The 14765-nt window shown below is 39.0% G+C and overlaps 1 protein-coding gene across 2 annotated transcripts; it reads left to right on the plus strand.

The window, feature by feature from the left end:
- The first annotated feature begins 746 nt into the window (after positions 1-746).
- On the plus strand, positions 747-14443 carry caly (calcyon neuron-specific vesicular protein). 2 transcript variants are annotated; one of them, XM_008412830.2, is made up of 5 exons: positions 747-964; positions 8744-8938; positions 9559-9678; positions 9832-9945; positions 12800-14443. In XM_008412830.2, the coding sequence occupies exons 2-5, from the start codon at positions 8810-8812 to the stop codon at positions 13040-13042; spliced, it is 606 nt and encodes a 201-aa protein (XP_008411052.1). In that variant the 5' UTR covers positions 747-964; positions 8744-8809; the 3' UTR covers positions 13043-14443. The 2 variants fall into 2 exon arrangements, with proteins under 2 accessions (XP_008411052.1, XP_008410973.1); XM_008412751.2 differs by having other exon boundaries at positions 750-964; positions 8776-8938.
- The last annotated feature ends 322 nt before the right edge of the window (positions 14444-14765 follow it).

The following is a 14765-nucleotide window of genomic DNA, read 5'->3' on the forward strand; positions in this document are numbered from 1 at the left end:
TAAAAAATACACATAATGTCTACAAAGAGAATGACTAAATTGTGTTTAATGGAACAGTTTGTGTTTAAAAAATGAAGAAAAATATTTAGTGTGTGAAAAAAATTATAAAAACGATCATAAAACTGAAAAAAGAACTGTCGTTGTAAACCTGAACGTGAAAACAAGTAATAAATCTGTTAAGATGAACCTTTTTGAAACTTAAATAATTAAAGTAACTCCACTCCTGCATTAGTTTTGATCAAAATTATTAGATGGACCATGTGGCTCCAGAGCTGCATGTTTCAGAACCCTGGTGTACTTGACATGACCACAAAATTAATTCATCAAACATCATTTTCTGAACGGTGCTGAATTATGAAATTAGTCCATATTACACTTTCTTCAACTGAATCATTGAAGCTGATTTTAATGACATAAAAATACGATGAAATGCTAGTGTAACTGATTCAGAGCTAAAGTTACACAGTTACACCGCTCACTTTAAATTTGTACAGGTGGCAGTAATTGTTCCAAATATTTTTTTAAATAAATTATTATTGATTGTAAAGTTTTTTTTAAACCTCTTACGTGCCAAATTTACTCCTCACTATGTCCAATAAATAAAAATAAAATAAAACCTAGCTTATTAATTAAATGTTCAGTTGTATTTCGTGGGCCGATCAGGTGAGACCACCTCGGACCTTTCAGTGTCGCATCATCGCGGCAGCAAACACTCATTAATAAACCCACGAGCCGATCACGCTCTGACGGAGCCACGGTCTCGTCCACGGAGAGTCGCGCGCACATTCGCAGTTCTGTTTCTCCACGGGAGGACGGAGCCGCTCGGTTTATTTTTATTACATGCGCAGTCCCGTTCCTGAAACACTCGTCACCACGGCAACCTGCCTTCACGTCCAGCATCCGCCACCGACACCGAGACCATCCGCTCCCGGGCGACGAGGCAGGAGATCCCCGCAAAGACACGGTAAGTTTTTCTCCCCCTTTTTAAAATAAATAAATAAATATATGCGGCACTGCGGCTGCTTGTTTGCGTAACCAAACGGGCTCGACCCGGGAGCTGAAGAGAGCCGAGAGCTGCCACTGTGCAATAAGTTGCTGAAATGGGGCTTTTTAAAAAATTATTTCTACTGACGGAGTCGCGTAGATAAATATCCGTTATTCACGTTTCAGAAAAGCATCACATCTCTGCGTTTCTGCGAGGAATCAAGTGTCGCTCTTATAGCTCCACAGGCTAAAAACTGATTTATTTCAACTCGTAGACGTTTACTACTGCGACTCGGTGTAATTATACAGATTATATATAGAAAGCCGGCTGTAAAAAGTCACACCGAGACCAATAAATGTGTTTTATCAGCTCCCCCCCTTTTTTTTCCTGTCTCTGCTGCATGTCTTGTTGCAGCACCCTTCAATGCACCAAGTTCAGATATGCATGAGCAGCAAACCGTGAAGAACTTGACAGAAGGTGCCAAAAACACTCACCTATTCATAGCACCGAATGTATTCTCCCTCAGACAGTTTTTTCGGCACTAGTGACCTTTCTTGAACAGTAAATTCACATAAACAGAGAAGAGGAGACGGTGAGGCAGAGTCAGCTCAAGGTATATTAGAGTTAAGCGACTCCTTAGGTCCTCCACTCCACCAGGGGGCCCCCAAGAGCACCAAGCTAGAGAGATAAAATGTATAATTTTTAAAATAGCATTGAATAATGCATATTAAATGTTACTATACACGCAAAAATGAGTTCTATATTAATCTTATAGACGTATCGTTTTTTTTTTGGTTGCTGCCACTGTTGGGCAAATATAATTAAACTTCCTAACATGTTTACAGTAAATTTGGTGTTTGTCAGCTGATGTTATTTAAATCAAAATACAAGTTTTTTTACTTAGTTTGTTCCTTCTGTAAGGTTAAAATCGTCAACAATAACACTGGTAAGCTAATTAAAAATAACACATTACGGTACAGTAGCTTATGAATGATAAAGAGTCTGATGTTGACATGTTGGTATGAAAATATGATTAGTGTCCCAAAAAGGTCTGTGCTGTCCATGAGGGGAAGACCCAGGACAGCACCGTAGCCCCTTCCATGTCCTTCAAAGCCGCCCCTGTGAGACTTACGTACTGATCCAATTTAAAATGTTTTGCTTGTTTTTTTCTGAAGAAAGATGACAAGTGAGAAGAATATGTGATTCACAGCTCTCACAGAACTTGTTTGCAGCAGCAGAGTGTGGGAACACCGAGTGTTTGACAGCGGCACAGCTCATTTGTTAATCACAGATCCAGGATGATTCACCGTACCCACATTTCACTCCAACTGTGGGGAGGAGAAAAATGGCGGTCAGCAACCAGATGACCGCGCTAACCGCCCACTCGTCCACAACTATCTGCTCGTAACTTAATATCTCAAAATTATTGTTTCATTGGACAGAAACGTCTCCTTCTGGTTTCGATGATTTGAAAGCGTTCGAAATACTTTCAGCGTGCAAAGTTTGCTAGGCAATATATTCCTGCATTTGAGCTTTTTCACATTTTGTCAAGTTGAAGCTGCAGCCTTTGGTGTGTTTTACTGGGATTAAGTGGAGAGAAAATGATTGATGGTTTTCAAACTGTTTTGAAAAGGAAAGCCTTGAGGTGTGTATTCATCATAAAGACCCGTGAACACAGCAGAGAAAGTTGAGGAGAAGGTTAAAATAAAGTTAGTTTCTGAAACAGTGGAGGTCCGTTCAGTCCATCATCCAAGTGTGTAGAGTTTGGCACAAGTGTTTATCTTTGCCACCATGCAGTTGGAGTTTAAGACGCCGTCATACACCTGCACCGGCAGCACTGAGAGGATCATGATCTTTGATTTCTCCAGTGAATTTAACACAATTGAGCCTGATCTGCTCTGTGAGAAACACCAGAAGACGCAGGTGGAAGCCTCAACAATCGCCTGGTTCTATGACTACCTCACAACCAAAAGCAGTTTGTGAGACTGAAGGACCGTGTGTCCAACACAGGTGCAGCATTGGGCACTGTACTCTCACCATTCCTTTTCACTCTCTACACTTCAGGCTTCCAGCACAAGTTTGAGTTTTGCAAATACTTAGATGACTCTAGTTGTCAGGTGTATCAGAGATGGACAAGAGGCTGAGTGCAGAGAGCTGGTGGACCGATTTGTGTCATCTTAAATGTGAACAAAACAAAAGGAGATGATTGTTGATTCAGGTGAAACAGGGTTCGAGCAACAACCATCATGGGAGAAGAAGTGGAGGTGGTTGAGGAATATAAATGCCTCAGTGTTCATCCTGGCAAAAGACTGGACTGGTGAGGCCGTCTATAAGAAGGGAAAGAGCAGAATGGATTTCTTGAGGAAGATCCTTCAAATTTTGATCTTCTATCTGTCTGTTGTTAAGAGCATCATCTCTTCTGCCAACATTTGTTGGGGCAACAAGCTGATAAAGTAGTCTGGTTCTGTTCTGGGGGACGAATCTGAAACCTCTGGAGAGGACGATGCAAAGAGAGATTCTATATAAGATCATAAAAATTACGGACAACCCTGACCATCCGGTTCATGATACTGTCGTTGATAAGCTATTTCTGTGCTGCCTGCCCTCAGCCATTACCATCTGTAATAACTCTTTGAAGAACCTTGGATAATAGGAGGTACAACTACATCTAATTTTCCTTTGGGATTAATATTGTATTCTTGAATTTGAATTAAATTGAATTACTTAGAGATTTTAATCTAACCTGATTCACTTCACTCCATATGACGATTAACAGTTTTTTTCAGATTTGTATTGGTAAAAAGCTGTGAAAACCACAAGTAGTTTTCTTTCTACTTCACAACAATGCAGTACTTTGTGTTGGTCTGTCACCTCCATTAAACACTCAGACGCTTGCGACCGTAACGTGACAAAGAGGAACCAAAGTTCACGCGGCATTATAATCCTGTTGTGAGGCACTGTATGTCTCCAACAAGCACTATGTTCACCGTCATGGCGACGGGAAGCTCCGGTATCTGGTCCTGCGTCATTAAAAGCACATTTCCTGCCCTTGGTGGACGGCGGCTCTCTTCCTCCTGCTTTGTGTATCATGGCTGTGAGTCACTGGCGTCATTGGGCCGGTGGGGTCCTTGGCTGGGGGAAGGTGTTGTGTTGCACTGTGTGAACGAGATAAGTGGCTCATCTCTTCTCTCCGCTATTAGATGATCATTTTATGAAAAAAACTGAAATGGAATCACTATCAGAGAGAGAGAGAGAAATACATTGAGAATAAGATATTATAGGAAAAGATGTGGCATAAGATCATGAATCACTCACTAGTTATGAAACATGTTTACTACCTCAGGTTGTTTGAGTAGAAAGGAAGAGCAGGCTGTGCTGTCTGATGGTGTTTGTCTCCAGGCTGTATGATTTTGAGTTTCACTGCGTTATTAAACATGCAGTCGTTGGAACAATGGCTTTATATTCCAGAAGGTTCTGCTATTTGGACAACTTTGCCAAAATCCCAAGTCCAACAGTTCCTCAAGCTCTTCATTACATCGTTATATAACGGTGCTCACTTAAAGCATTCTTACTCAGTCTGTCCACATTTTATCAGGTTACATCCATGAATAGATTCTAAATTCTATTTAGGTTTGGACTTTGGGCCATTAGAACACAGGAATTCGCTTTGTAACTCTCGGCTGATGTGGACTTTTGCAGCTTGTAGCAGGTTTTCCTCCAGTATTTAGCTTCATCCTTCTTTCCACCAGCTCTAATTATCTTCCTTGTCCCTGGTCTGGAAAAGCCTCTTCACGCACTGCTGAAACACAAACTCTTACCAAGTCTTTTTACTCTAGTTTATAATGTAAGTGTCTTTGTATTTGCACTAAATAGTCAGATTTAGTGCAAATCCAAGACAAATAAGCTATGTCTTATTTTTGTTTTGAAATAAGACAGAACTGACAGAAGTTACTTTTCAGCACAATAAAAGAGTTTGTTTGAAGTCAGTCATTTCTTAATATTGATGAAAAAGTGCAAAATATAAGTGAAACAATCTTTCAGTGGAACAAAACAAAACATTTTTCCTAAAATAATGGCCTAAGTCACTTTTTTTCCCCACAATTGATATATATTTTATTTTACCTAAATTATCTTTTGGGGAAAAAGTTAAGCCATTATTCTAGGAAGGTGACAATGTTATAAGTTACATGAAAAAATATCTTGTTCCACTGAAAGATTACTTCATGTATAACTAGTACTTTTTTCACTTTCTTGTTTGGACTTGCTGGTTTCTGTTATTTCCTTGCATTGATGTCTTATTTGTACTTTCCCTTATCCTAGTTTGTTCCCTCCGTTAGTTAAATCGTTTTTCTGATTCTTGGATTTGCTCTCTTGTTTTTATCTTCCAGATCTAGATTATTCGTTTTTGGTTTGCTCAGTCTGTTTCAGTTCAGTTTGCTCTTAGTTYATTTAGATGTTGTATTATTTAGATCCTGTATTTAGTTCATTTCTTCACTTTCGTTTTGCTGCTTCCCCAGTTTGTTCTCCCTTTGAGCCATTCTCTCGCTTCCTCCTCGTCTCTCAGCCTGTTGCTGACCAGCCACCGGTTCTCCATCCAGTGATCAAACTCACCAGTATTTAAGCTCCATTTTGTCAGTTTCATTCTGCTGTTGTCTCTCTTGTGGCCTGGTCGTTGTAACTCTCGCCTTTATTAAATCTACCTTCATCTGACTGGGTGTCTGTATTTAGGTTTTCATCTTGCACCAACTATAACAGATTAACTAGTTATTGACTTAAAACAAGCTTCTATATCTTGCTGAAAAGTTACTTTTAAGTGTTCAAGGCAATGTGCCACATTTTCCACCCCAACACAGCATTGTACATGAAACAGTTCAACCTCATCTGACCAGAGAGAGAGAGTCTTTCTCCACACGTTTGCTGTGTCCGCTACATGGTTTTTGGCTAACAAGTTTGTATTTTTATGACTTATTTCCTCTGAGATCTGCAGCTCCTCCAGATACTACTATGTTACTATGGACCTATTTGTTACTCTGATTAATTCTCCCCTAAAAGTGTTTTTTTCCCCCTTCCCATTTCACGTTGTCTTGGTCTATCACATTTATTGGTTTTCACCGTGACAGAATGTGGCAAAGTTTAGGGAGTATGAACGCTTTTGCAAGGCTTTAACACATGTCAACGTCTGCAAAGGTTGGACAGATGGCAGCTGAGGAAATATTCAAAACTTCACATCTGTGAGCTGAGACTGAGGATTCTGCCTTTAGTCATAAATTATTTCTGTTGTTGATTAAGTTTAATGGCAAAACTGGCGGGAATGGAGCCAAAATGTCCACAGCTACCTGTGTTTACACAATGCAGCTTTTTAAAAGAAGTATTTCAGGAGATTGCTTGATATTCACTGAAAACTCTGAGAGCAAGACTCAGCCCTGATATGTGAAAATAACCTATAAATCAACATGCTTCCAAATATTTCCACCAGCAGCAGATTTTCCATGAAGCTTTCGCCTGAGAAAGACAGAAAACTCCCCGTTCTGTCCATTTCCTCCAGAAGATGTAACAACTCTGTCTGTGTGCCTGGAATTTACATCAGGATTAAAGCTTTGGCACAAAACTGCTGCATTTCTTCTCGACTGTGATGCACAAAAATGGCTGCTTTCCCTTTGTTTATGACGCACAGGAAGTTGCCTCAGCCTGCTGGCGTGAGGAAACCGGGATGGTTAGTCAACATGCCATCAACACTGGAATTACCTGGAAACACTAAATTAATTTAGACTCGATTCGGTTCATTTATATGGTGTCAGTTTATAATAAAAGTAATTTCCGTTTAAACCAATAAATTACAACACGGCGTTTTTGAAATTCTCTCTACCACAGTTGGATTTGTTTTGCTCAGTTTTAACTGAATCATCCATCAGCCACACTTTTATTTTATTTTATTTTATTCTGCCAATAATAAATGGTTTATATTATCTGCTTAAATCCTGTGGTTTTTGCGACAGACCACGCCTTTATATTTTGCTTCCAAGACTGTCTTTTACATGACAGGCCTCCTCAAGGTCTTTGACTGTTTTTCCCTAAAAAAAAACCTTTGGAAGATCCCATAAATCTGAATAGAAAATGAAAGGACATTTTTTCTTTAATGTAAAACCTCTGAATTGTGCGTGGTTCATGAAATTTAACCAAAAATGTAGTCAGAGTTAAGTTAGGATTTAACAATATATTTTGAGTTTATTCAATATCTTTCCTGATATTAAAATGTGTTTGATGTTCAAAAATGTTTAAGTATGATAAAAGCAAGAGACACAAGTAATCTGCAAGTGGACAGTATTGTGGCAAACTTATCATTAATTTTTAAGACTTCTGTCTGTTTTTCCTGACGGTAGCTTGTTGTTAGCCTTAGCATGCTGCTGAAACACAAAGTTCACTAAAACAGATATTATATCACCAACTTGTATCAATTTATCATTTATTTCCAATATGAATCCATCCAAACAAGCAGCTATGCTTGTCAATAAACTTACATCTTGCTCCAGCTGACAATGTTTTTACGTAAAGAAGTTTGCTAACATGAAAGCTAGCGTTAGCTGGTTTACGAAACAATACAATATTTCTTCATTATAAGAGCAAGTCTAAACTTTGTCTTGTGTCGCAAAACAATTGTTTATATGCAGATAGCGACAGAATCAAAAGTAAACATGGTGCAATGAGCAGATGATTATGTTCAGCATTAGGATATACTGATGTACTAAAGATTTTCTCAGCTTAACCTTATAAACCGTGGAGCCCATATCTGTGACTTGATGGTTGAAGGAATGTTAAAAGCTAATCTTACCATTTTATTACTGTAGGAAGATTCATGAAGTTTTTCAACTGGTTGGCCGGCAATCTTTTGTGTGTGCTCTGTTTTAATATGACTTGTTGATCATTTGTTTGTGATAGCATGCTGTGGTTCCAGTTACATGCTTGTAGAAAAGTGTAAAAAAATCATAAAGTTAGCACACTGCTTTTAACAACATAATATTTAATGAATATTGTTTCAGCTGTTGTATCTGAGGATAGAACAGGTGACATGACACAGATGATTGGGGAAAACTCTGATATGCTAGCTCAGCATCATATTTTTCATGTCTCTTAATATAGTTTTGCAAGCCATGCGCACTGGCCTGCCAAGATGAAACAATATCACTGGACGATAAATTGTCCCAGAAGTCATTGCAATAAACAATAATATTGCTGTTTGGAGACCATTTTCAAGTATTTAATGATAATAAACTTTCAATTCTAATGGAAATTTAACACTGGAACTGGGAGACATTTGAAATATCCAAAATAAATAAACAGAACAGAAACATCAAACAAAATGGACACTGACAACTCTGTAAACTAAATTGTTCTTTGAAATAGGAATAGTTGAGACCAAAGCAGCAGACTGAAGACTTTTTCCATACAGTTTAGTAGAAAGAGCAAAACGAGAAAAACAACAAATCACTCAAATAGAAATTAAACTCGTTTTAATTCATCATGCGATTCATTGATTTATTGCTAATTGCGACTTGCCTACCTTCGTCTGTGTGAAAATATCTGCAGAGGAGCTGACAAACTCACAGAAAGTACACTAGCAGCTGGTCCTGAGCTTCATCTGTGAATCTGATCTGATTCTGCTTTCTGACTTGCATAATATTACCATATTCCGTTACTTTCTTGTGTTTTTTGTGTGTGTTTGTTCTGCATTTGGATAAAAAAACTCACAAACCGAATCAGGCTGACCTGAGCTGTCCGTCCCTGTCGGTTAGATCTGTTCAGGCCATTCCAGGCAGCACAGCAGCCATGGTGAAGCTGGGTAGTAATCTCTCTGATAAGCTGGAGAAGCAGCCATCTGCAGATGATGGCTTCGATAACATCCCCCTCATCACGCCGCTGGAGGTCAGCCAGCTCCAGCAGCCACTGGCTGACAAGGTAGGTCCGATCCACTTAGCGACGGGTTCTTATCCGGGCACAGATTGTCTGTGGTTTCGATTTGGCTTCTTTTATTTAAAAAAAAATTTCATTTTGCTATGAAAGAAAATAAACAGATTAGCAGTCGATACAGAAATTCTGGGACAAATATGAATAAATTTCCCACCAGTACACTCACCGTCCCTTCATAAGGCCGCTATACGCTGAGCTTGCTGTGTTTACCGCTTCTTTCCCTTCGTCCCAGCTGAAAACCTTGGCATCAGCCCACGCAACATAAACATTGCTGTGAATGCATAATGAAAGCAGAAAGCCTTCAGTTTGTAGTTGGATGATGCATTTAGTTCTGAAAAACGTTCCACTGATGTGGAAGCTGGTCGGGAAACATCATGAAAACACTCTACAGTCCCCAAACGTCCTCTTAAGGGGCGGCAGTAAAACTGATTGCTTTTGCAAATGTGCTCTGTTTGTTTTACAAGTTGGAAAACAGAGATTCAGATCGCTGCTGGATACATCATAGTAACCCTAGAGCTGAACGAAAGAGGGAAACTCACCCTTGGAGATGAGCGGAGGTTGCGGTCGTTTTCTGCACCGCTCAGTTTGCTCCCTCGTCTCGTCTCCAGGTCATCGTGAAGACGAAGACGCAGTTTCAGCTGATGCAGCAGCAGAGGAACAGGCTGTACGTTCCCAACATCAAGAAGCTGAACATCAACTTCTACGACGACGTCTCGGATAAAGTTAAGGTACAACGTCGCATGTCAGGAAGTAGAAATCTGATTATACGACTGTCTGGATGTTTACTGTCTAAGCTTAAACCCCTGAATAAAAAGACGGGTTGAGGTTTTCTAAATCGAAACGCGTAACTTATACATGCACTCTGTTTCTGCGTTGCCCAGATCACAGGCCTGATCCTCATCACGCTGGCGTTTTTGACCAGCCTGCTCCTCCTCCTCATGTATAAAGCCATGTGGTACGACCAGCTCACCTGCCCAGAGGGGTTTGTCCTGAAGGTGGGATCAACAACTACATTACATTCAGTTATTTACTGACAAAACATACAATCAAAACCAGTTACACCGAAAAAGAAAAAACCCTTACCTTTGCTCAAAGTTATTGTCCCTCTGAACAAGGCAAAATGTAATAGATGCTTTATGTTTTTATGTATGTTTTCTAGCAGCAGAGGTGTTTCAGAAACATCCAACACAAATATCAATCTATTGACAGAAACACTAAGTCAGGGGTACTTTCTACAGGAAAAACAGAGAGTAGTTAATGACCTCCATCAATGGTTTCATCCAGGAAAGAGATGGATGAATAAAGTGACTCAGTTGATCTGCGTTTAATCCTTGACTTTTAAAATATGTGTATTAAAAAGAAGAAAGTTGAAGAATTACTCATCTGGAGGAAAAAAGAAGACAGATGCTGCATTTCCATTACAAATGTGCGTAAAATTTCGTCTTCATCTTTCTGTCAAAAAAAACATAATTTTGCAGTTGCTGTGTTTCTATTAAATAAGAAATGGAATGAAGTACTCGTGTGAATAACCTTGTTCGCGCAATATGTCATTACAATTCAATCACAGTGACGGCTGTCAACAGTTAGTTGAGATTATAGTCATAATTCATCATCTATCAGCCAACCAGAGGAGACGTTGGCATCTTATTCAGGTGTTGCAGGAACAGGAACAGGCTCTTTATACGTACCCAGCGTTTTGAGGAAATTATAGTTGGTGATTTTACAGAAGAGCTGGGGATCCAACACATTCAAAAACAGCTTTACTGTCATCCTCTTACCATTTTCTGTCGTCTTTTTTGTCGATTTTGCCAGTAGTAACATCCGTCTGTTGATCATCTGACTCACATGACGTGAAAAATATCTTTCCACTGCAGTTCTGCAAAGTACATCTATTTCGTTACGGCCGAAAATCCACCTCATCTTAGTGAAAATTTTTTTAGAATAACGTGAGAGTTTTGAAGTCGCTTTGTTTCCATTAAGTAAATTTATCTTCATAATGTTTGTTTAATGGGAACGCAGCTACTAATAAAAGTGTCACTTGAAGAGGCAGTCACACCACGTGATTTTTTTCTGGAAAAGTTTGATGCTACTTGATATTTGTCAAAGGTCTTTATTTGAGAGCCTAAGATCTTTATAGGTTTACCAAGCAGTGCCGTAAGTAGAAATGCCTTCCTACGTCACATTCTTGTAATCTAACAAAAACGGTGTCAGATGTTTGTGCTGCTTTGTGAAGCAAAAACATTCGTTGGCCACCTTAGTTTTTAAAGTCTGAATGGTTATCCAAAGATTACCGTCTCCATGGTGATAATAAAGGTCATTATTGCTAGTGATCGCCAATGCTGATTTCTGCAGGAAAAATAATGATAACTATAAAAGCTTAAGTGAAGGTCAACCAGGCGACATCTCAGCGCCCACTTCATTGGTTTGTACTGAAAATAATTTTGTTTTGCCACCGTAATTTTAAACACGTTAAAGCATCAAGTTCCTCCAAATGTCACAAAGACAAGGCACATCACCGTTTTTTTTCCTTCTTCTTTTATACTTTCTCTCTGAAATTATGTTGGCAAGAGCAAAATTTTCTCCCAAACACTTCCAGGTAATGTTAAAGGTTCGGTGTACACTGCGTCAAACTTAAATTAATATCTTAAGGATAGCAGGACAGACCTAATTTTTTTCTACAAAAAGCTACACTAACCTACCACAAATGTTTAAGCCTTGTTATGTCAGATTGGAAGAATATTGTATGATTGGGGGCGGTTTTGATTGTAGTGGCTTGTTTCTCGCCACACCCTCAGAACCGTCACTTCAGAGAGATTCCTTGAAAACTGGGGCTGGGAATCTAAACTCATTATCTCCCAGCAACACCTTGGAGGCATCGTGCACCACGCCAGCACTGCCATGCATGTTAAGCTAAAGAGCCTGTCACGCAGAAGCAAACCACAGGGTGGGATAGTCGGAGACAGAGGGGGGAAGGGAGAGATGGATCCTGCTTTCTGGTCAGGCACAGATTGGGATGCCTCCTGTGAATCAGAGGGGTCTTTAATTAGGACTCAGCATGACTAAACTGTGATTAAAGGCTTAACAGTGGGTGGGGGATAAGGGGAGGGTGTGAGGAAGAGGAGAGGAGGGGGAAGGAGGAGAGAACCTTTGGCAATGCTTTTGAAGTTTTTGCAGGTTACAAGTTTGGCTTTTTTCCCGTTAATACATTGTCTGAGACATTAAAAGGAATCAAAGAGGCATATGGTTTAGTGAGCTTTGGAGGTCAATAAATCCATCATTTCACACACTTTTCTGAGCAAGTCTTACATTTAGGTTGTTGGGCTTATGAGACAGTCACAGTGTGGCTTAAACATAAGTTTTATTTATTGTTTTCGACATCAAATAACTTGACGGGAAAACAATGTAGATTATACAGGCCTGTGAGTTCTTTGCCTCACTTTTTTGGAGTGTCACATTATATTTCAAAAGGGCTTCCAAACATACTGGTTGCTTGATTAGATTACATGTGCTGGAGATCTTAAAGGAAAAGCAGGAGACATAAATAGTAAAAGTGTTGTGAATAAATACCCTCCCCCCACAGAATTTATTTATTTTTGCTTTTTATCAAACTTAAATGTTCACCAAAGCAATCGCTAAGATAACCTGAGTAAAAAAAATTATTAAATTTATTAGAGGAAAGAGAGAGATAGCTACAGGTGTCATAACGTCATCATTTAATATCATGATTATACTGTGTGCAAATTGATAGCATTTATATTATAATGGTATTGTTAAAATATCTACAAAATATACCCGTCGTAACTGGATCCTGAAGCAAACAAAAGTGTTTCTTTCTTTACGCTACAACAGCAGAAGCATTGCACCCCCGCAGCTCTGGAGATGTACTACACCGAGCAGCAGCAGGACGGGGAGGAACCGGGCATCCRTGGCGGTGCTGGTACCGGGCTCTACGCAGCTCTCAGCCACCTCAACCAGGTCAAGAGGACTGGGCCTGGGTTGATGTCGCAGTGGTTACCAGTAATAAGGCAGGAGCCCGAGGAAGCCAAAGAAAACAGTGAGCCTCTAAAAGAAGACGTGGAAGGAGAAGATTGAAGGATAAAATTGAGAAATATAGCCAAACCAGCTGGAAATGATGGCGTGAAGATGTGTGTGCATGTATGTATACTTGTTTTCTGCAGGTATTGGGTATCATAACCAGACTACCAATTTATGAGGACCTGTTTTTATCAGGGAAAATAACCTAGGGAAAAGGAGATTTCTTTCGGAAATCTGATTTGATTACTGTTATGATTATTTATTTTAAAATAGCATTAGGTCTGTATTTGTGTTTTTGTGTGAATTATCCAAATCTTTAAAACTACACAGTCTATTAAAATCTGCAGCGTCGGGTCAAATCGTGTTTAGAGGCAGGAATTGGGTTCACTTTTAGAGCGCGACTCAACATGGATTTAAGCAAAGTTTGCCATTTTGCATTCTATATTTGCATGCGCTCACGTAAATACCCCAAACGCCATCATTGCCTACAGGCAGATATGCAGTGTATGCGTATTTGCATTCATGGTTTCATGTGTACATACAGTACCTACACTACATTAGGTAGTGTGAGAACATTACATTATGTGTGAGAACATTATGTTCTCACACATAAGTGAACATAATGTTCACTTATGTGTGAGAAAGTAGAAGGTGAAAGCAAGAAGGCGGCGTGAGATTTTGGGGCTGAAAAGTGAATCGAACATGCTTCTAATCAGATTGCTGCAAGTCGTTGACATCTTGTGATTCGTTCGTTAGTCTTAGAGCAGAATGCTTAAAGTAATAAATGAATGTGCCCTGCCCAGTTAATTTCATGCTAGATTAGGCATAAATTACATTTTTGTACCGTTTGAATCGGAGGGAATTTTAAAATATTGTCCTGGATTTCTTTTGCAAACCACATCTACTTTCTTTTTGAAAGTTAATTGTTATAAACATGAAGGGGATCTGATGATTCCAGAGCCATAAATCAACTTAATTTGAACAATCTTATGTTACACATTGATATAAGCTTCTTAAAGTATTGTGAATGTAGCTACTTATGTGTTACTGCTGACAAAACTTACATCTCTATAACATTGTATCTTTATGTGTGTTGGCTAGAAGTAAACACAATGCAGGAAAGTGCGACCATTGTTTTGGCTTCTTTTGGTGCTTACATTTTCCATTAATTTTCAGTTTTTCTCAGAATATTACCTTTCTTTTCATTAATGCTTAGAATAATACCCACAGTGTTACATCACATGACTGTATAAAATAGCAGCTTTTATCTTATAAATAAACGTTATTCATGGGTATTATGCTTGCACTGAAAGATTCACTTGGTTAATTTATCACACATAAATGTTTTCTCTCTTGAAAAATAGTTTTTTGTAAATAGACATCTTAGTGTAAAGGACGTCATTCAAAGTCAATCTTAATATTGTTTTTCAAGAAATAAACAGCACTTGATTGACAAAATTGTGTTGTTTGGTATTGCTTTGTTTGTCAGAGATTTTCCCCATTAAGTCTGCTCTGTTACAAATCAAATAGAAATAAAGTGTTGCGTTATTTTTTGCAATAAGCTAATTCTACTTCATTTGTTTACCGCTCCATCCATCCAATGGCAAACCACACTAGAAAAGCTTATTTGAGATTGACAAACTGATTTTATGCTTTGATTTTATCTTTTATCTTGGCTTGAATAGAAGATGTTCCTTCTGTGACAGGTGACACATTATGCAATGTTTTTACCCCCAAAAACGCTGACATGAAAGTCAACTGGTCCATGAGGACACATGGG

This window comes from Poecilia reticulata, linkage group LG1 (genome assembly GCF_000633615.1).
Source record: "Poecilia reticulata strain Guanapo linkage group LG1, Guppy_female_1.0+MT, whole genome shotgun sequence".
NCBI classification, from domain to species: Eukaryota; Metazoa; Chordata; class Actinopteri; order Cyprinodontiformes; family Poeciliidae; genus Poecilia; species Poecilia reticulata.